Below are 24,585 nucleotides of genomic sequence, written 5' to 3' on the forward strand. Positions count from 1 at the left end.
GTAGAATTATTGTGAATTTTCCCTGATTTTTTTTTATCTTCATGTAATCAGCAAATAATAGTAGTTTATTTCTTCCTTTCCAACAATTTTGCCTTCTATTCCCTCTTCTTGTGTTATTGTACTGGTTAGGACCTCTAGTATAACAATTAATAGACTTGATCAATAATAAAGAGCATCTTTGTCTTATTTCTGATCTCAGAAAGGAATTTCTCAAGATTTCATCATTTATGAATTGGTTGGAAAAATTTAACAGATAAATTAAATTCCCTTTCAGTCCTAGTTAGCTAAAATTTTCTCATAAATGTGAGATGAATTTTACCAAATATTTATACCAATTCTATTTATCTATTAATTTTTACTTTTTGTTCTTGTCACATAGTTAATTACATTGAATAATTTCTTGAATATTAAGTCATTTACACATTTCTATAATTTTATTTGCTTTTTAAATATTATTGCCTTTGTTATATATCAGTGGACTTGATTTTGCAATATTTTGGTTAGCATTTTGGTTCCCATGTTCATGAGAAAATTAGTCTGTAATTTTTTACTTATGATATTTTTGTCAGGACTATAAATCAAATATGTGCTGGCCATATTAAAAATAATTAGGAAGTAAATTATTATTTAAATAATAATTAGGAAGTAAATAATTATTTTATTCTCTGGAGGAGAATGTGTAAGATTGTTGTTATTTTTTCCTCAAATGTTTGGATGGTCTCTAGTTAAATCATCAGGGTCGGAAGTTTTCACTGGGGAAAGGAATTCAATTTTTCTAATAGATTTTGAAATATTCATATTTTCTCTCTTTGGCAGTTTAGTTTTTCAAAATAACTTAATGTTCACATCTAAATTGTAATATTTGTTGGTATAAAATGTGTTGGTATAAAATTTTTCATATAAGTTCCAGGGTTCCTCTGACCTCCTAAGATTTCATAATGCACTAGGACAACTCACAAAACTCAGGAAATCACTAAACTTAACAATCACTATTTAGTAATAAGGATTGATCAGGAATAGCCAAATTAAAAAATACATAGAGCACAGACTGTGAAGGAATGCAGAGCTTCTGTAACCCTTTCTTCATGGAATACAGGCATGTTGTTCAACTGGCACATCAATGTGTTCACCAACAAGCCTTGCTACCCAGAGTTTTGTTTTGTCTTGTTTGTATTTAATTATGTAAGCATGATCAATTGAGTCACTGACCATGTGAGTGAAGTAAATATCCAATCTACCCTCCCTTCCCCAGAGGTCTGGCTAGCTCTGGGCTCCAATCCACAGATTACTTGTTTGGTCTTTCTGGTGACAAGCCCCCATCCTGAAACTATCAAGGGACGTACTAGAGTCAACTCATTAGCATTAAAGGTACACCTATCACTTAGAAATTCTAAACATGTTTGAAACTATGCCAGAAACAAATACAAAATATAACCTTTACTGCACCACAGTTCTTAAGTTCAGTTATTCTGATTTTCAGTTTTAGGAAACCCATTTGCTTCTTTATCTAAATATTTACTGTTGAAATTCTGTATCTGTTTTGTCTATCTTTTCTTGTTTTCTTGAACATATTAAACATACCGTTTGAAATCATGACCCATTAACTCCACAGTGTGTAGATTACCTATTGGTATGATAACACTGTGGAACTTATATCCACCAACAATTTAATTCTAATGATAGATAGTCAACTTAAGGGATACTGAATGTTCTCTGTTAGATTTTAAAATATAGTAAAAATCCAATAAAATATAATAAATGGGACATTGAAACTTCTGTGTTTCATTCTGTTTAATATATTTACTCTATAAACAGAGAAAGTGAATCATACCAAGGTTAAATGAACTCTTAAATATCATTTTCAGCATCTCCTAAGAAAGGCAAAAAACACCATATGAAAGATTTTTTTTAAATGATTGTTGCCTGGAAGTCATTTGCTAATTTGAATTAAGGATCACAGGGCTGTGGATGTAGTGCAGTGGTAAAGTGTTTTCTTAGCATGCATGCAGCCCTGGGTTCAATCCTCAGCACTGACAAAAAATAAGGATTACAAAATACTGTAGCATTTTTGATCATTATAAATTTTCTAATTTGCTTATATTAGCAACTTAACAAAAAGAATATATATTCTTATCTTTATGGGTAATGCCTTCTGCTTTTTTTAGGTAGAAGACACTGAAAATATTCCTTCAGTTTATTGTATAGAGCATTTCAATATACAAAGCAAGATCATTACCCCATTTGATACTCAATTTCCTATGAGGGAGAAGCAGGATAATTATCTCAATGGTACAGATTAGGAATTTTAGGATCATAAAGATTATATATTCCAGTGAGCATCTCTTCAACCACTTCTTTAAAATTCCATATAATTGCAACATTAGAATTTTAAGAATTATTTCTCCATATTTATTTCAGAAGGAATAAAATCATGATATAGTCACCCTTTTTAAGAAATATATACATTCTGCTTAAGGTTCTCAAAATACATGCAATTTAATAATTTATTTTTAATTATTTAGACTTCTCTTAGGGTCATGTTTCCTGTTTACTAATTTCTAGAAATATCATGTTTTCATTAACAGAAAAAAACTTAAAGCTATAATTGTAAAATATATTTTTATTTGCCAGATTTTTAAAGTTAAATGATTCTTCCTTCATGAACACTTCTTTTTAGTTAATTGATAATTGACTAGCAGAATTAATAATGCTATTAGAGAGAAGTCTACTGATTAAATAAGTTGAGCATTGCAATGTGGGGTTTTATGATATGACATTTCTGTTCCACTTCATGACCTTATCTTTGGAAATGCAACAATTGAAAAAAATCTCATCACAGCAATATTGCAAAAAAGCTCATAAGGTGAAATATTCCTTATAAAAGCATTATTCTCCTTAGCTTCAAAATAAGGTGTTTCCTCTTTCCTTCGGTCATTTCAGTTCCATGAACAGTTATTGAGTAGCTAACACAGAGAGATAAAAAACCAAAATAAATTCTATGCCTTTGTAGAAAACTTAATCTTATGGAAGATACAGACATACAAACCAGTAATTTTGATACATAGTAATGCATGCTATGATATAAGTTTATTCTTTGTGCTGTAACAGCATGTTCAGGAACAGTTACCCATGACTAGTGATCAGAGGAGGCATCTTAAAGGAAATAATACCTGAGCTAAATATTGAAGGATGAATAGGAGGTAAGCAGACAAAAGGGGCATAGGATTTTTCCATATGGAAAGAAAAGCACAAAGGTTTGAAGCAACATGGGTCTTAAAAAACACTATGAAACAAAGTTGCAAAAATAGGCAGTGTTGTTTTCCAGAATTGTTGAACAAAGCAAACATGAGAATTAAAATATTTTCATCTTTAGTTGATATTTAATGAAGTCAAATGCTTCTTCTTATGGAATACTCCTTAGAAGAAAATTTACTTTTATTGCAGTATTTATTGCACATGTTATATGTGGGTATTTTTCATAATTATATCCATATTCACATTTAATGCATTACTTTAAGAAACTTAACCTGCATATTTTATACTTTTATTGAATTGCATCAAATTCTGAATAGAACCAAATAGGATTTTTGTTCCCATTTGAGTGACTTTTTTAACTATTGTTTATTTTGATTCTTTGTAGAGTTGCTGTACCTCAGCCAGAATTTTTGTCACAAACAAAAGGAAATAAGCCTGGCATGTCAAGCATCTTTCAGCGTATGTTGCTGTTGTTTATTTTTATTATTTATGAAACAATTATGTGCATATTACTATTTGATTTGATTCTGCCTTGTGTCATACTTGCTACTATTAAAATGTAAGTGGTTTATATTAGCTTAGATCATTGTCAAAAGTACTGATAAATTTTGTCATCCTCAAAGTTAAAGTAATTATAATAGTAGTTACTACAGGGTGGGAAGGAGGAGTAACCAGAGGATGGCTAACAGGTACAGGGTTACACGAAATGTGGTAGACATTTTCTCAAAACAAAGGAAAGATAACATGGTGACATCAGTATCAATGTGAGCTATAACATTGTTGCTACTCTATAGTATAGAAATAAAATGTCCAACCATGATGTTTATTACCTTATATAAGAAACAAAGAACTAGTATGTAAAAGGAAACTAGCAAGACTATATAAGGCTAGGCCTCCCTACACTAAATGCACAACTTTTGCATAAGAACCTGCTGAACCTGTGTTGGCACAGATAAACACTGCTTCTTGCTCAATGCCCTGGTGTCCTGTGTCTCTGTGCAAAAATCTTGCAACAGAATAAGAGGAATAACTTCTAATAATCTATGGTACAGTGAGATAGTATGGTTGACATTTAATTGTATATTTCAAAATAACTAGTGGAGATTTTTAATGGTCCCAACACAAATGATAAGTGTTTGAGGTGATAGATATGCCAATTACCTTTACCTGATTATTACTTACTTATTAAAATACCACACTGTACCCCATAAATTTGTACAACAATGTATCAATTAAAATTTTAAATATTTTTAAAAAGAAATAGTTAGGCTACCTAAACAGCCACCATGTATTAAAATGGTAAAATATGAAAAAAATACTTAACCTTAAACAAAGATGCTGTTTGGGAGGGACTCTGTTAACCTCTAGTGAAAAACAGAAAACACTGATAAACAGAGCTGAAGGTTAGGCTGATACCCTCGGGAAGCAGCACATATGTGTGTGTGGTAGAGGAGCAATCAAAAACTTATCAGTCTTACTTGTGACTGTGATCATATTTTAGGTGTGGATTCATGGTCCTATCTGTTGCTTTGAGTTGATCTTGCAAGTAAAATAAATATTAATAAGTCTATATGCATAGTATTCTATAGCCTAATCTTATAAGTGAGTGGCATTCCAAGAAATAGCAACTTTCTGAAAGCAAAAACTTCCTTATATTGGCAAATTTGACACATGATTATGTGTAGCACCATTGACTTTGCTAGGAAATTAAATGTTATGTTATTTGAATATTGTCTGACAATGTTGGTTGATGTCTCCAGTATTTGGGCATTTGTTATCAGTTATAGTTCATCAAAAAGCCTAAAAAATATTTTCCTTGTAAACAAAAGAAATCCTTTTACATTTAGCAACATGTATCTTATTGTCCATTTGGAGGTGCTCTTGTACACTCTTAAAATATATCCAGTGTCAATACAAAATGAATGCAGTTTTTCTACATGTGGAATATTATTTTTCATTTTAAAAGTGACTATTACTGATGTTTTTAGTTAATATTCCTTTTAAGAAGATTTCCTACTATCAGATATGTATATCAGGTACAAATTATTTGACACATTAAATTGGTCAATAATAGTGGTGTTTAAAAAGTGAAAGTACATATAAATATACTTACCAATTTGTTTATTTGGTGGTAGTACAGCCCTGCAAATATACTTATTTGAGTTAACCAAAGAATAATTAATTATGAAGTTTAATTTTAATTTTTTAGTTGTCAGTGGACCTTTATTTATTTATTTATTTATATGTGGTGCTGAGAATCCAACCCAGTGCCTCATACATGCTAGGCAAGAGCTCTACCACTGAACTACATCCCCAGCCTGAAGTTTAATTTTTCATTGAGAGTTCATAAAAATGACTCTTTAAAGTAAGTTTTATTTTCTTTCTTCACTATTGACTGGTGTGAACTTTGGGTTTATTTTATTTTTATTATGTTTTTATTAGTGCATTATAATTGTACCTAGTGGTGGGATTCATTGCAATATATTCATATATGCACATAATTTGCTCCATTTTCATTTCCCAATACTTTCTCCCCTCCTCTCTTCCTCTGATCCCCTTCCTCTACTCTGCTGGTCTTTATTTATTTTTTAAATTACTACATTATAATTACATATGAAAGTGGGATTTACTGTAATATAAAAAATTCAGAATAACACCTAAAGCAAGCTGGAGATAAAGTGCTAAAAATCTAGTCCAGAGAGATAATGATCCCTGTATAAGATCTTATTTAAAACAGATCATCTCTCTGGATTATACATTTTGGCATTTTACCTCCATCCTGCTCTTTGGCATTATTCTTTTTTTTATTTTCATTTTCTACCAAGACAAAGGCAACACTCTCATTTTACTCTATACTCTCATTAAATTTTAAGACTCAATGAACCTTTCCAAAGTATTTTAATAGTGGTGTTTGTTGGCTGTTACATAATATGAAATTGTGGTATTTTGAACAATTCTGTCCTAAAAAACTTTAGCCTTTCTTTCCTTAAATAATAGCCATCTGTACTAACCTTACCTCTTAAATGTTTATGCTTTAGTTAATGACACATTTTTACTTATTTCTTATGTTGTATTCTAGACAGACCAGTTTGTAAATAATGCTGTTTAGTTCAAATATTTCAATGAGCATTTTAGTTGGTTTTATTAAATAAATAAAATAACCTCAGAACTCATGGAGAAAAAGGCTACTTTTCCCGACTAAGCATAACTTGAGATTTGAAAAGAAAATATTTCTCAGAAAATGGATCTTACCTGGATTCTAAATTCTAAAATTTAAGGAGAAAACCATAATTGATTTTAGTTTCTTTGTTTCTGGATATCCAAGAAATTGACTGAATTCCTGTAATCCAATTTGTCAGCTGATGATCAAATTTCATAAAAACGTTCACATTAACATCTCTTTAAATTATCCCTTCTGTTTTACCTACAGAAAACAATATGGTACTTCACACATATATATAATAGTAGTACCAGCCATTGATTGAATATTCATGTGTCAGACTCTGCTTAGTTTTTTGTATTCATATTATTTATCTCATAGGCAGTGAATATTGAAAATGAATTTCATCTTTTCCCTCCTGTTCCATACTTTTTCTGAAAAAAATTTTAGCTGTAAGTTTACCATTCATGAGCTAACTGAAATAAAAGGACATAATTGATTAAGTCTTAGGCTAGAGAAGGAAGAAACTTAAAGAATAACCTGTTAAATTGATAATAAAAGAAAGGATTGACTTCTAGTCAATTCTGGCAGATTAAAAAGCCACAAAAGGATCTGATACCTGCCCACCCCCTCCAAAAACATGGAAAGTAAAGGGAAAAACATTAAAATACAAATATATAACCAAGTCCAAAATAAGAATGAAAAACATAAAAGCAACAAATATAATTTAAATATAGTAATGAATAGGAACCAAAACTATAACTGCTCATGGGCATTTCAGAACTAAATAGCAGTCTTAATTTTCATGAGCTAGAGTATCATCAGTACATGAAAAGGAGATTCCAGACCACAGTCCTCCTTAATGTGAAGAACCAATATAAAGTTGGTAAGTTATGGAAAGCCAGAGAAGTTGTGCTCTCCGCGTATGAAATTATCAAAGAGCTTCCTGTACTACAGGGAAAAGTCAACTGTGAGAAATTAGAAACTTAGATCTATACAGCATGAAGGTGTGGTCACAATTCAAATGACTCAAGTGTTGAGGACATTGAGATAAAGAATTATCTCTTGATATATGGTCCAGAATCAATGAAAACAAGACATTGAGGTACTGACAAAGGTTAAATGTTGAACTTCCTTAAAGACAGTTCTTATAACCTAGGGTGCTTGCAACTTCCATGGAAAGTAACTATAGAAAATGAATTTATGGTTAAAAAATTATAAATTTCCCAAAGAAATGCAGTACTTTAAAAACATGTGATCAGATATGACACTTGAAAGTATTTATACTCCAGGACAGATATCAAAATTTTCAGATGCTCAAGTTTTATATAAAAAATGTAGTGTTTGCATATAACCTTCACACATCTTCCTATATACTTTAAATCATCTATATATCACTTATGATACCTAATGTGATGTAAATAGTCATTATGCAATATTGTAGAGAGAATAATAACATGTTCAGTAAAGATGCAATGGTTTTTCAGATATTTTCAATTCATAGTTGAATGAATCTACTATTATAGAACTTACAGAGAGAGAGGGCCAACTATATTTCACTTGTGGTTTCCCTGAGGATTGAATTTAACATCCTAAGTTTATAACAATATAGTTTGAATTTATAGCAACTTAATTCCAATAGCATAAGACCGTGCTCTTCCTATACATCTCTCCCTAACCCCCACAGTTTATGTTGTCATCACAGATTATATTTGTACACATTCTGTACTCTACAATATATATTTATAATTATGTTTTATACATGTTTGTTTTCATATAGAAAATAAAAGTATAATCATAGACTAAAATATGAAAATACAAATTTTATACTTGTACATGTAGTTAGTTACCTTTACCAAATATCTTTATTTCTTCATATAACTAACAGTTATTACCTAGTATCCTTTCATTTCAACCTGAAGCATTTCTTGCAGGTTAAGTGGTGTGGTAACAAACTCCCTCAGCTTATGTTCATCTTCAAACATCTCAGTTTCTTCCTCATTTCTGAAAGGAAGTTTTGCTATATATAGAATCCTTATTTGACTTTATTTTCAGCACTCTGAATATATCATCCCATTGCCTTTTGACCCTCTAGTAATTGATGAGAAATCTACTGTTAAACACATTGAGACTCTTGTACTTGACAAGTTGCTTCTCTTTTGCTGTTTCCATGGTTCTTTCTTTGTCTTTTGACAGTCTGTTTCATTTTACATCTCCTTGAGTTTGTCCAAGGTGGAGTTTTCTGGATGTGTTGATTCATATCTCTCATCAAATTTGAGAAGTTTTTGGTCATTATTTCTTCAAATATTCTTTGTGCCTCTTTCTCCTTCTCCTTCTTTAACTCCTACAGTGTGAATGTCAGGAAGCTTGATGTTGCCCCACCAGTCCCCAAGACTCTGTTTACTTTTCTTCATTCTTTTTTCTTTCTTCTCAGATTACATGATTTCATTTGACTTTCAGGTTTTCTGTTTCTTCTTCTTCCTGCTCAAAAATACTATTGAAATCCTCAACTGAATTTTTATTTTTCAGGGTTTTTTTATCTTCAGAATTTTTATTCATTTCCTTTTATACTTTTTTTTCTTTATTGACAGTCTCATTTGTTCATGCATTTTTTCTGGTTTATTTTAGATCTATGTCTGTTTTCTTTTAACTCTTTGAATATATTTAAAATATTTTTTTGAAGTGTCTTTTAAGTCCAATATCTGGGCTTTTTAAATGACTATTTCTATTTTGTTTTTGTTTTTGTTTTCCCTTTGCACTGTACTTTACTAATTCTTTGTATTCCTTTCATTTCTCATTGAAAACTGGACCTTGAAATATTATAATGTTATCACTATGGAAGTCAGATTATTCCCTTTCTCAGGATTTGCTTGGGGGTTATTCTTAAAAGTCATAATCATCCCATTGTCTAGTAACTTATCCTAGAGTTTTATAGACTATTGCTTGTTGTGTATAGCCACTGAAGTCTCTGTTTCTTAGCTTGTTTTCAGCTATTGTTCTGACAGAGAGTTCTTTGAACAACAGAAACTAAAATGCAATACCATCTCTCCCAGTCTTTACAGATTGGCCATGTACTTGGGTCCTCCATCAACACTTAGCTAAACTTGCACTGACCTAAGGAGCAGCCTGAGTAGATAGCTTAATATCTTAGGTCTTTTCTGAGTATGTACCTTGGACTGGGCCTGTCCTTGGCTATTTAGATTCCCCAGGATACTTTTGAATGCACTAGTTTCCCAACAAAAGTTTCTGTTTGGCTTTTCCTCTATAGTCTTAGGCAATTGATTTTATGTCTAACCATAATCTTCTGCCCCAGGTGTCTGCAGGTTGTTTGTCCAAGTTACAATGTTTTCAAGCCATATCCACTGCTTTTTCAGCTGGATCATTTCCATGTTAGGTGAAACAGAGACCAGAGTCTTGGTCCAGTACTTCAGGTATACCCCAGGCAGGTTAGAACATGCCTACATAGTAATTTGTGAGTCCCATCAATGAGAATCTGAGCTACCCTCTTCAAGACTGCAGCCATGCCAGGGAAGGGGTGGAGCAAAGGCAAATAAAAATGCCACAATGTCAAGCTCTAGGTTCAATCCCCAGGACCAGGAAAAAATGCCACAAAACTTTCTTACTATTTTTAAATTCCCTTTATCCTGATTTAGTGTTCACTTGGTTGCTCTAAATCTTTGACTATTTTCCAGATTTCTGACAATCAGTTCTGACACTTTCTACTTGTTTTTTTAATACTTCTGTTGAGGGTCAGAAGCTTTGAGATACCTACTCTGCCATTTTGCTAGACTCATAAGGTTTTATTGTTTCTTGATAATGTTATCAACTATTGATTATAAATCCTTAGGTCTGTTAATTCATGAGGTATTATAAAATGTTCATACCCTAATTCTATCATTCCTCATTTATTTTTTAGCTGAAGAAGCTCTGTAAGAAGAAACTTTCCTTCTTCTATTATTTGGTTATATAGCATTTGGTTAATTTTAGTAAAGATGGCTAGGTGCTTGATACTTCATTGTATCAGTTTTCAAAGTAATGAGTTGGATCTATAACATCTTCCAAAGGTGACCAGTTGTCATTGTTGTTTTGTTGTTTTTAATATCATAAACTCATGAATTTAAACATAACATTTTTTTACCTACTTAAATTTCTACCCTTATTGCTGCTTGCATTATCCCATCTTTGGTGAATTAGTAAACCATTCATTTTTGCTTATGAGTGTTTTTTATATATTTAAATATATTTTATATAATTAAAGAATTTTGTCTTCTATCCTTTTCCCCCACATCCATGGATGACTTCTTAATTCATGGAATCATTGATTTTCCATTGTTTGTTTTTAGAATATAAGCAAATATTTCTGTGTATCAGACAAAAAGAGTCATGCCCCATTTTTCTTAGATTAATGTACTACAACTAATTACCTTTTAAGAACAATATGGCAATACCTAATTTGTTGAAAATATGTGATATATACACTATGCCCCAGTGATTCCCCCTACATTTTGGCCGCAAAGGGAGATCTAAGATGTGTATTAGAACATTTTTATAATAGGAAAATTAAAAGCCAAATGTTAATTAACAGAGGAGGTATACATAAAATATAGCATATTTGTATACTTGAAAATATCTTGAAATTTTGACAAATGAATTAGATCTCTGTGCAGTGGGGATGTAGCTCAGCAGTAGAACACTTGCCTAGCATGAACAAGGTATTCAGTTCAGTCCCCAGCACTTAGAAAAAAAGAATAGATCTATATTTGTCAACCTTGTTACCAACATATTTCCAGACATGTTTCATGATAACTTCTATGTCTACAAATTCAAAATTTCTTCATTTTGTGAATATATAGTTAACATGTGTGCATAGTTTGTGCTAGGTATTTTGAAGTCCACAAACTTCAAAATTTTATCCTTATGTCTAGTAACTTATCTAAGTAGATATGATATACATTTGGAAGGTTAACAATTAACAAGAATGGTACATCTAACATCACAAGGCATTAAAGGATTATAGGTAATCTCTGATTTATATAATCCTTTACAAAGTCTATTATATAATTACCATCAAATATAAACCTTGTCATTGACTATAATACCCTGTGCTTCTTTAGCCTTGTAGATCTTGCCCTTCATGGGATCAATGGAGGTAAGGGGAACAGGGCAAAAAAAAATAGTTCCTCTTCTTTCCCCATGCTCTGGACATTCCTGCCTACCATTCTTGTCCTCATAATGAAATGTTCAAAGTAGGTATTGTGAAGAAGAAAATCACCATGCCTGTATACATACATTTGTACTGCATCCTTCATTACTTAACAACCTAAATGTAGTCTTCTATTTAAAATTTTCATTATATCACAAAACTGATCTCACTAGAAATAAGGGTTAAATGAATAACTAAAATAATAGAGTAGTAATTATAATTACAAAATATAAAAATATAATTTTGCTACATAAGTAACCTGTATTTTACCTATATAAAAGTAGACTTAAAACATGTTTCATAAGACAATTTTAATAGTATTAAGCTAAAAATAAAGGTATTCCAGTTCACAATTTTCTGTCTCATATTCAGAAAAACCTAAGCTGTAAATATATTTTGTCTCTTTTCTGCATTCCTTTGAAATGCTGATAATTCACAAGCAGCAATTGTCAATATCTCCTGTATTGGTTTCATACCCATTTGTATAAATTAATTATGAATATATAATTATAAAAATAATAAAACATGAGATTTAGAGAAATTTTTCCTATAAGCATTAATATCTTGGTTGGCCTCAATATCAACATCCAAATAAAATATAGAAAAATTCTTATTTCTGGCAGGATCAATCATGATTTCTTTTTCCAGTAAGGCAAATATAAGTACCTAATTTTTTGAAAACTGCTGTAGCATACAACTTTTTTATAGTAGTGTTGGGGATCCAACCCATGGTCTTGACGATGCTAAAAAATTATTCTACTGCTGAACTATATCCCCAGTCCCAGAATATAACTATTTCATGCTATATTTTAGAACAAATTAGTAAGGAATATTCACTATTGTTTGAGTCATTGCGATAGCTACTTATTGACATTCAACTATGTACTTTTATTGTTTGAATAAGGGAGATTTATTTCTAGAAAATAAAAAAGATGAAACCATTTGCCAATTCTCTGTTTAGTCCTATTAACTCTGAGTTTTTCTTTTACTTTTATTCTTTTCTTTTCCATGTTGGATTGCTTTCCCTTTTGTTTCCAAGCATTATTATTGGAAGTTAAGTGTGTTCATCAACTGAATTTTGTATTTAAAAAATCTCTTATGTAATATTGCAGTGTTTTAGATTGTGTTCAAATTTTTTAATCTTCCCTTATAACTCAATCTAATATTTTACCTTATACTACAATTTTGGTAAGTCTCCATATAGGCTTAAGAAACCAAGCAAGTAGTCTGGGAATATGCAATAAAATCTGAAAAGCAGAAGTGGTATATTAACTGTACTGAAATGTTGCCGTTGAAACCACCTTCTGCCTCAACAGTGTTTCTTAATACTAGGGTAAGAATCAATACCAGGACACAGGCAGCCTGCAAGGAGGCAACAGAGCAAGACTGATAAATTCTGAAAGGGAGTTGCTGTTGACTTGTCTGAGTAGTAGAACTGACAACAAGAGAGTCTTGTTCCATTTCCATTTTTCTGATTTTACCATATGTCTTCAGTTTCCATTGTGTATTATTCAATTAAAATATTGTTTGTACAAATTCCTTATCATCATGTCTGGCACATAATAGGTGCTCAATAATTTTTTGTTGGGCCAGGCACGGTGTCACATGCCTGTAATTCCAGTGACTTGGGAGGCTGAGACAGGAGGATCACTAGTTCAAAGCCAGCTTCGCCAACATAGCAAGGCTCTAAGCAACTCTGGGACCTGAGACCCTGTCTCTAGGTAAAATGTAAAAAACGATTAGAGATGTGGTGCAATGGTAAAGCGACCCTGGGTTCAATTCTTGGTACCAAAAATTACTATTATTATTATTATTATTATTTGTTGAATGACTGCCATAATGTGTAAGGGATAAATTATGTTCTGCCTTAGAAACTAAACATTTTAGATAAGTTGTACATAAGAGATAAATTGACTTATTCATTTAGAACAATCAAGAATTGAAGAAGCAGCTAGATGCAATTGTATGTGCCTATAATGCTAGTTACTTGAAAGGCTAAGGCAGGAACATCACAAGTTTGAAGCCAGTCTGGGCCACTTAGAAAAATAATAAAAAAGGACTGGAGATGAAGCTCAGCAATAGAGCACCCTGGGTTCAATCCCCAATATCACAAAAAAATTAAAATTTAACAAGTAAGAATTAAGGTCTTTCATCTCAATTCAGTTCCTTCTTTGTTTTCCATATGTTATTTATATCTAAAAGGATTGTCATGTATAATAGATGATTCATTTTAAGAGGAGATGTGTCTAAGGTAAAAACTGTATTTGTTCAGGTTACTTTTACCAGAGATTAACATAATTTTATTTTATTCTCAAATTCCACCAATAATGCCATTCTCATGAATTTGATTTAACTTGAATTTGTCACTGAATATAAAAGGAATATATGTTTATTTAAGAACACTTGGAAAATACAGAAGAAGTATAAAGAAGGTAGTTATAATAGCTGGGTGTGGTGATACATGACTATTATCCCAGGAGCTCAGTAGGCTGATGCAGGAAGATTGCAAGTTCAAAGCCAGCCACAGCAACTTAGCAAGGCCCTAAGCAACTCAGCAAGACCCTGTCTCTAAATAAAATATAAAAAAATGCTGGGAATGTGACTCAGTGGTTGAGTGCTCCTGGTTCAACTCCTGGTACCCCCCAAAAAAAAAGATGATTACAAATCTGACAATAGAAAATCTAATATTGCTTTTAATATATTGGATCAAAGTTTAATTTGAAAGTGAATCTGTTCTTTCCTTGCTTTGATAAGAGTTATCATTTAGATATTCATTTTGTATTTTATGTGACTTTGATTTTCAAATTTCTTACCTAGTCCTCATTAATCTATACTTTTTTCATAGTGAATGCCTTGATTTGACTAATTTATAAGTCAGATGTGTTTGTCTCATTGTGTCTTTAACAGGTCAAGAAAGTACAAGTGCTAGTATCTTAGGCAAAGCCAGAAAAACCATAAGCGATAGGTGGGAGAGCCAAATGTGGAGAGAGAAAAGTTTTGGCTTAATAGACCACCTACACTACAGCCATGTGTATCCTGAAAGTATTCCACGTAAATTTATTTTAGAACACAGAAAGTTTCTTACTCAGCAGTATAATTCCCAGCCTGCAAAATATATACCACCAGAAGGAAGGCCCCCAAAACTTGATGACTTTATGAGTGCTCGAAGTCTTGGACATTTCGAAGTAACCATCCTAGGTAAGACACTTGTTATTCTCTTCAATTGTTTTTAACAACATATTTTAAATATTGATATATTTTGCTTTTAAAAATTAAGCCCCCTCCACATATGTATGTGAAAATTAAGCTCATGGGCAGCTTCCTTTTAACTAAAAATAAAGGAATGGAGCATGAATTCTGGAACAAATGAAGCTCTAATTTTGGGTTTTTCAACATTGACAAATCCTTGGAAATTATTTGAGAAGAGAAGAATGGAAATTAAAGGAACTTTTCCTCACCCTTGACTACCTGACTACTGTACATCTAAGACTGGTTCTATTATCTCTTAGTCACCACTTTCTTGCCTATATACTGCGCTTCTTTCTCAGTCCATCTGAACCATTGAAAGGTAAAGTATAAGTTAAAGAGAAGTAGTAATAATCAAGGGAAGCCCCTATGAAAACAGGTTGATTTGGCCCATGAAGAAAACAAAATTCTCAAGTAACTCAGGTTGAACAGAAAGAAATTATTGAAAAAACTAACTGTCTGATAAGGAGAAATAAGCTGATTTTCCCATTATGTTCAAAACTAAGAGATACCAATATAAAACTTAAAAAAAGTGAAATTTTTAAACTTAGATTTATTTGTTTGTTTCTAATTAAAGAAAAATATACCCAAAAATAATTCTAAAATAAAATCTTTGCCAAAATGATTCTCAGAGTCAAGGAAATAATTTTGTGTTTCATAAGATGTTAGCACTAGATCTTGCTGCCTTAAAAGGAAGCAATGAGGAAGAATCATGAGCACATTAATTTAATGCCTGGAAAAAATGAAGTTAATGGATTTTTACATCTGTAGTACTGGAATGAACTGCCCTGATTTTTGTCAAGATTATCTTCCCCTTTATTCTCCCCCAACCCCTTCTTTTGTCAAGATTATCTTCCCCTTTATTCTCCCCCAACCCCTTCTTCCCTATCTCCTCAAACATAAATGTGGATGTGGATGTGGATGAATATGCGCATAATCTATGAAAAGGATGAATTTCCACTGACTTGTAGAGATCTAAGATTCAAATATTCTTCACTAAACTACATAACTTGATCTCTTCAGGTAGTTTATCAACCTTAGTTTAATATGTAGGAAGTAAAAACTGTAGCAAGATTCCCCATACATCAAGAAAAGCAACCATGGAAACAGTGAGTTCATCTCAAAACACAGAAATTTAATGTTTTTCTTCCTCTTAACATGGTACTGATCCATTAAGACAGATTGACTAAGATATCTCAGCTATCTTATAGCTAATTGTAAATTTTCTGTAACTTTGGCTGTGAGTCAGCTGGAAGCAAATATCAAATATGAAGAAGACAGGTTTGTTCTGCTTGCCAGCTCTAATTCGTGTTAGAAGTACGCTATTTATATATATATTTTATATCCCTGCCTGTTTCCAAGGATGGTTTGCCAATTTAAAGTGAAAAACAATCCATTTATGAATAAAACAAAACAGAACATTTTAAAGGAAGCAGAAAAAGAAGGTGTTACTAGGTCCTTGCAGATGACTAAATTACTACTATTTGGCATTAATTTTCCCTGAGCCTTCTGGTTGGAAGGGGAAAAGAGTTTTTTGTTTTGTTTCTGATTACATATTCAGTGTTAAAACTTAAAGAAACTTGGATAATTTCTAGTCTTAATATCTGGGTAGGTAGAAGCCAGATCACTATAAGAATACAGTACTCCTGAGTCTCTAAACATCTTCTGTTGCAGAGAAAACACTCAAATAGATGAATTCTTTTTTTTTCCTTCACACAAAATTCAAGTCTGAACATACTGTATGAAATTGTTGTATAAATAACACAATAACAAATAAGTTGATATCATCAACTACAGTTTTCTCTTTCAAAAGTGTGGAAATGTCCTTTAGACAGTTTATTCTTGTATCAAACTTATACACAGTCATTAGACATATCTTAATAAGGCACTTCAATAATGGTGTTTATTTTCACTTTATTATTATATCATCATGTACTCTGCTTTCTAATGGCATAATATAAAAAAAATATGCAACTAAGATAAGTGGTACTGGATTCAATGATTCTCATATAACCTTAGTAAGCCAAGTAAATTATCAGACTCACCCATACTCCTTGGAATTATGATACATGCTGGAGAAGCAGCTCATTCAGTGTTCTGCCCTTCATGAGGGAGACATTGCCACAGAAAGAAAGCCACTAGCAAGGATGCATCCAATCATCAGGCATGCAGGAGTAGAATAAGGTTGAAAAACCACTACTATCTAACTAGAACTTGAAGTTTAGGCATTCTCTTATACTGGTTAAAATGAGAACTGATTATCAGATGTGAGAGTGATAAATTTGTCATTTAGTTTAGGAAAGTATTTCAAGCGTGGACACAAACAATGAACACAGAAAAGAGAACTAAATCTTTATGAACAGACTGTTCATTTAAAGATAGAATCCTAAAACTAACAGATGACTTTAAGTATATCCTGTACAAGGAGGCAAATACTTATGTAAAAGACAAAGGGCAAACAGGTTTGAGGCTTTACAGGCCATACAATTTCTGTTGCAGTAACTTAGCTGTGCTGTTTTTGGGTGAAAGCAGCTACAATGATATATAAATGAATGTGTGCATGACTGTGTTTAAATAAAAGTCAATGCATATTGCACTCTGAATTTCATAATTTTGTCCATCACAAAATATTTTTCCTTTGGGGTTTTTTTTAACTGCTAAAAATGTAAAACCCAGGGCTGGAACTGTAGCTCCATGGCAGAGTGCTTGCCTGGCATGTGTGAGGCACTGAGTTCGATTCCTAGCACCACATAAAAAAATAAACAAATAAAATGAAGGCATGCTCTCTATCTACAACTATAATTTTTTTTAATGTAAACGCTGAACTTTACTGTGGGAAGACATCCTTATCTAGCAGAATCAGATGGTTCCCTGTCTAGTTTCCCTAAGAGAAGGGCTCCTCTAACTCCACCCTGTCCTGTCCATCACAGAAGAAGCTCCTCCCGGTCTTGCCCCCTTTTCCTATGTGTCTGTAAATAAAAGAGAGTTGGGCTACTCTAGGTTGTTAGAGGCCAGAGCTGGTAGGGCCAGACCCACCACACTCCCTATCATTTAAAGAGTATTGGCTCTTGGGTGTTTATTGATTAGATAAGTTTATGGGTAATTGATTGATAAACAGCCAACATCATCCTCCAGCAGTTAACACTTTTCTCATCCACATGGGATGTGGCTGAGACCCCCACATCTTACCTCCTGGTGTGTACAAAACTAGCCACAGACTAGATTTGACCCCCAGGTTCTAATTTTCTAACCCTCATTCCAGGGCTCTGTTCTTGGTTAAGATTGTCAACACCAATCTAGACTTGTGAATCTGTATATTCAACATACTTCTGGCACAAAAATTGCCTAACATATATTGATACTATCTCCTATTGGTTTCTTAGCCCTCTGCATTATTTTGCTTATCTATGGAGAACCCAGCAATTTTTATGTGCTTATTCTTGAAATCAGAAATTTTATTTGGATCCCAACCTCAGTCAGTTGCTCTGACTGGTAAAGGGTGAATTGTTATTAAAATCTTAAAAGAACTATTAATCTCCCTACAGTTTTAATGGTTCTCAACAACCAGTTGGATACTTTCTCAATACCGCAAACCTATCCCAGAAGTACTGGTTCGTGTCTTAAAATCCTCATTTTGCTATCGCACCCTCCTCAAATCAATAGTCATTAATCACTAAAACTTCAGCCCGTTGCCTGTCAAATTAAAATTTTAGTGCTTTTACACAGGTACAAAATTTAACCTCTATTGGTCAGTCTTTTCCAATTTTAAGAATCATTTCTCACCACCAGGCATGGTGGCACACCCCTATAATCCCAGTGGCTCAGGAGGCTGAGGCAGAAGGATCGTGAGTTCAAAGCCAGCCTTAGCAACTTAGCAAGGCCCTAAGCAATTCAGCAAGACCCTCTCTCTAAATAAAACACAAAATAGGGCTGGGTATGTGGCTCACTGGTCAAGTGCCCCTGAGTTCAATCTAGTAACACTAATGTTATACTGTTAACATTTTTAAGTCCAACAAGCTTTTAAGAAGTATCTTCTATAAGGTAAGAAATAATTCTTTTTTAAAAAATTTGGTACCAGAGATTGAACTGGTGAGGGAACCAGTATTACTCAACTAATCATATAAATAGCCTTTCAACAAAGAAGGCAGTATATACTTCAAGGGTACATACAAATAATTGGTCCTGAACAAAACAGGCTAATACCAAGGAAGGCAGGAATTATGTTGGTCTACTTGGCTACTTTAATAGGAGAAAAAAATCAAGATTAAGTAAAGTCCTATTATTTCAGTGTAACTATAACATATCAAACTTCCTGGATGTCACAATTAGTACTGTTAAACTATTATAATATCATTATATATTGCATAGTATCATTATACATAATTATCACACATATAATATTACATCATCATTTAAAATTAAATAGAAGGAAGAAAAAAACATGAACAAATTTGCCCCAAAACTCTTGACAAAAATTTTGGAAAAAAATTATCTTAACAACTCTCATACCTCATAGCCATTGTTACTGAGGTTTATACAAGATATTCATCTCTTGGCTGTGGGTATATAGGTGAATTTGTATTTGAACACTAATTCAAAAATGTCTTAAAGTCTGATGTTGGAAAATTATATAGATCAAATATATGAATATACATTTGTTTATTCAAATTAACAAGTATTTATTGAATGCCTACTATATGCCTAATACTGGTCTTGGTGCTAAAGTTAAATTAGTGAACATAAATGGATAAAATCCATGCCCTAGAAGAGCATATTGTAGAGTGATATGGTGACAGGTGCTAAAACAAATGGGAGCTGTGGAATGCTGTAGTGGGAAAAGGTTCCATTTGAAGTAGTCAACAAAGGTCCCATGAGAAAGTAGCATTTCACCAGAAACCTGATGGAGGAGAAAGAGCAAGCCATGTAGTTATCTGGGGTAAGAATATCCTAGGCACAGCACTAGAATTTGTACTTGCAAATCTAGTTTTAATCAAATAACCTTAATTTTACTGATAATGTTAAAGCTAAACTCATAGTATTTTATAATTTAGAATGCAGCTCAAAATACATTTACAAGTTGGAGCAGTATGGAGATCCCTCAAAAAACTAGGAATGGAACCACCATTTGACCCAGTTATCCCTACCCAGTTATAGAGTTGTTACACTTCTTATAACACTGAATTGGAGTCCTCAGGAAATTGTCTTAGTTTATGAATACCAAATTTTAGTGATCTGTAAAAAGATTTAAACAACTCTTAATTGGACCTTAAAGTTACAGGATCTATTGTCATTTGCTCATAAATAGCAAAGAACTTGCACTTCTGAGTCAGTTTGCAGCTTAACAAGAAGGACTTTGTTTACCCATCATTGACCCATACCCAGTCCTTGAGAATCACTGTAAGGGATGAACAAGAGAAATATTAAGAACATAGAATTTAGGTGACTAAATATCCAGGAAGAGTCAAAGGGCTAATGGGGTTAATGATAACTCCTGGTTTTCTAGTTTGGAAAACTGGATGGGATTCGTATTTCAAACCTGTTCTCTTTTTGTTTACACTTGGTCTAGCCAGACTGGTCACCTTACTGTGGTCTGTACCTTTGGTTTGTGCTAATTGATGCCATGCCTGAAATGCCCTCCTGTCTGTTTATTGAAATGCCACTCATCATTTAGTACCCAACTCAAATCCTTGTCTTCCTCCAAGAAGTTTTTGTTTTGTTTTGTTTGTTTTGTTTGTTTTTATTCATCCTAGCAGACATAAAGAGGTGACAGTCAAAGGACAGGATTTTCTCTGGCTAAGAGCCATTTTCTACTGAAACCATTTAATAGTTCATATGTGGACTATGTCTTATGTATTTGAGATCTGATGGGACTAGTTACCACCATCCCTGGACTTGCTGGAGCCAGATATCCCGATGGCAAAAAGGGAACCAATAGTTCTCTCTTCATTCTTCTACCTGTCATGAATGACCACGGAAGCACTCTCTGTGACTTCATTTATGTGACAAGGCTAACCTCTGGATAATAAAACATTAATTTTCTATCAGTAGAGAAAACATTTTTAATTTTTAGTTCTAGAAGTGGTGACAGGTTGCACTGAAGTGCCTACTTTTTCAACCTATAGCAATTCAGCACATTAAGATCAAACAAGGATGGGAATAGGAAAGACAGTAGAAAGAATTGGACATAGCTTTCCTATGTTCATATATGAATACACCATCAGTAAAAGTCCACAACATGTACAACTACAAGAATGGGATCCTACTTAGAATAAGTTATGCTGCATATATTTATACTATGTCAAAGTGCACTCTACTGTCATGTATATCTAAAAACAACAAATAAAATAAAATTAAAGAAAGATCAAACCCAGCAAACTTGGACTTATTAGCACCATAAACTAACCCATCAAACTTTTAATAATGTGTCATTTTCTCCAATAGGTCTGAACCATGAGATCGCAATTGATGTTGCATTCCTACCCATGTATTGTCCAGAAGATGTCCGAACATCTCAAATAGACACACTGTTGACCTGCATGAATTACAGTTGTGTATATCCTCCAGAAGTAACTGTCAGTGACCGATTTCCAGGCCCCAGAGCACTTGCAGGTAAGAAAATCTGTGTTCCTTTTACTCAGGAAAAACTCAAACAATCCTAACCTTTTCCCTTTGATAGTATTTAATTATGTAAACAACTCTAGCCTTAAATTTTGATGTAGTTTAACTAAAGGTTTATTTGGTAAAGGTGACCAAAGACACATAAAATAAGAATGTTTCTTTTAAATAAATTGAGCAGCTTGTTTCTATTCCAGGCAGGCATTAAGAAATTTTTTTATAAAACAATTTGAAACGTAATTATTTCATCAGAACTAAATGGCATACATATGGAACTGTGCAGTTCTACTCTTTTCTTTTTCTTTTTTAATTTTTTATTGGTCCTTTTTAGTTATACATAACAGTATAATCCATTCTGATAAAATTATATAAGCATGGATTATATCTTATTCTAATTAGGACCCCATTCATGTGGATGTACTCTCAACTCAGGTGAGGCAATTTGTCTTTTTCCTTTATAATTGCCTGAAGTCACAATGCCTCCCTAGAATAGTACAGTAGAATTGTTTTCTCTTATAAATGTTTAGTTATTCAAGTGCTAAGCAATAAATTCCTTGAGGACCGCCAGGAGTATATGTAATCCCAATAGTGAAACTCTTCAACCAACTAATTGTTTAGGCTACTGCACACTACATCAAACTTTATTTCTTTAAACTTATAAAATTTTCTGTCAGATGGTAATTATCCTATTTATTGTCTGTTTTCATTTGCATTTCCAAAGTGTAGTGTGAAATTCTAGCAGTTTTTACTGAGCTTATCAAGATAATACATTTAAAAGAGCATTTAAGAAAGGCTTTATTTTCTTGTGCTTTTGTGGTAATTCTTTCTAAGCTGACAAAACTCGAGTGTATGTTGTTTTTGAGTGAATCTTTTATGAACTGTACCCAACGAAGCAACTTCTGACAGTAATGGTTATGCAAACTGAACCCAAGTGTCAACTTTCATAAGCGATGAAGCTTTCTATTTTCCCACAGCCCATTTTAGAGATGACATATTAGTTGACTTGCAGTAATACTTATGATATTACAGCTCCTTAGACTCCTTGCAATTCCAGATTTCTTAATTTATACCCTAACATTGTAGTTTAAATATTTGTGCACTAATTTTTTTAAACTTTTCTTAAACTTTTTTTAGTTGTCAATGGATCTTTTTTTTATATGAGGTGCTGATTATCGAACCCAGGGCTTCACACATGCCAGGCAAGTGTTCCACAACTGAGCCACAACTCCAGTCCATGTGCTAATTTTTGTTCCATGCAGTATCCACTGCAGTCACCTATCTTATGCTCTGTGTATATGCTACTGATGATACAGAATATCAGGTCAGAGTTCTCAGCTATGTGCTTCTTGTTAGTGACAATTTGAACCCAAATCTGTCTGATTCCAAACTTTTCCTGATTCCTTTCATGATTCTAGACTGAAAGATAAAAATAGAGTGGTGTGATACAGTGGGTCATGGTATAACACTGAGTTCATACTTTAAATATTTTTAATAAACTAACATCTTTTTATTACAAAAGCTATACATTAGTAATTTAAAAAATTGAAACAGATCAGAAAGGTACTGAATAAAAGTAAAAGTTCCCCTCCTTCCCTTCCCATGTTCAGCCCTTCCACCAACCCACTCATCTACTCTCTGGAGATAACTAGAATTTTTTATTCCTTTAAGAAAATAATTTTTTAAAAGGAAATTATTTTTCTGTAAAGCAGTATCTATTCCCATTCTCTCTCTCTCTCCCTCCCTCTCTCTCTCTCTCTCTCTCTCTCTCTCTCTCTCTCTCTCTCTCTCCACACAAATAGAATTACATAAAACTGTGATAAAACTGTGGTTCTACAAACATCTTTTTCCTTTTGACAGTTTACCAGTTTACCTTAGACATTTTTAATGTTAGTATATACAGAGAAATCTCATTCTTTTTAATAACTACAAAGTATTTCATTGTGTAGCTATACCAAAATTTACTTCACCACTTACCAATTAATGGAGAGTTCGAGTGTTTCAGGTATATGTAATCTTGATATACTACTATATCTGCACGATTAATTCTTAGACGTCACTGACTCAAAAGGTGTGTGTACATTTAAAATTTTGGTAGATATTTTCAAATGGTTCTCCATAAGAGAACTAACATTTACTAATTTACACTAGAGTCAAAATCAAGAGTTCCACTTTACTCACACCCTTGTAAAGTCTAGGTACTACTAGTCTTTTTAATCTTTGGCAGACTGCTGGTAAATTGTAATGTGTTAGTATTTTGATTAGAATTTCTTCATTATTTCTGGAAAATCTTCATATGTTTTTTAACTACTTAATTTTTATTGCTATGAACTTTCTAGAAATTTGTGCTAGTTTCATTTTTTCTATTTAGCTATAAGAATGTTATTTTTCTTGTTAATTTTTATCTTTTCATATTAAAAAAATTAAACTTTTTTCATGTGCTTAAAATACTTTTACCTGGTTTGTCATTTATTCAATAGAAGGTTTTCTTTGGTATTTTAAGTAATTCTGTTTCTGTGTGCTCAAATACATCATCTTTTATTTTGTGGCTGCTCATTTTCATACTCAGAAAGGCATTGCGCAGCCCAAGACCCTTTTTTAAATTCACTATGCTTTTTCCTAGTACTTTTATAGCTTCATTATTTTCACTTATATATTTTTAATTTTGATCAAATAGAAAACACAAAAAATTGTCAATTTAACCATTTTTAAATGTCTATTCAGAAGTATAGCACATGGCAGAAGGGTTTTACACATTCATAAAAGCAGTTTTGTTCTTTAGGTAATCAGGGATTCCCATCCTGTTTTCAGAAACAGGAATACCACACTCTATTACAAGATAGGTTGGACCATGCTGCAGTTAGTTACAAAGCAACTCAAAAGACTCAGTGACTTAACATAATATTTTTTTCTTGCTTCAGTGTGATGCAGTCAGTCACCAGCTCTCTTCCAAGCACTTATTCACCAGTCCAGCAGGGAAGCATGTATCACACAAGAAATTTTTATTATGTTAACTTCCCTCTTGTTGCTACCCTAGCAGAAACAGATGACTTTTAGGGTTGTCAAGGCAAAGAAAGGATAGATAAACTCACTTATTCTTTGACCTATG

The 24,585-nt window shown here is 32.6% G+C and overlaps 1 protein-coding gene across 1 annotated transcript in view; it reads left to right on the top strand.

Annotated features, from left to right (window-relative positions):
• The window catches only part of Radx (RPA1 related single stranded DNA binding protein, X-linked), a 61,912-nt gene that overhangs the window by 33,544 nt on the left and 3,783 nt on the right, over positions 1–24,585 (top strand). The window contains exons 11-13 of the mRNA XM_047536231.1: positions 3,641–3,714; positions 14,526–14,816; positions 21,306–21,473. Of these exons, the coding sequence (XP_047392187.1) occupies positions 3,641–3,714; positions 14,526–14,816; positions 21,306–21,473 (533 nt within the window). The remainder of the gene's footprint in view (positions 1–3,640; positions 3,715–14,525; positions 14,817–21,305; positions 21,474–24,585) is intronic.

Source organism: Sciurus carolinensis, chromosome X, assembly GCF_902686445.1.
Source record: "Sciurus carolinensis chromosome X, mSciCar1.2, whole genome shotgun sequence".
Lineage (NCBI taxonomy): Eukaryota > Metazoa > Chordata > Mammalia > Rodentia > Sciuridae > Sciurus > Sciurus carolinensis.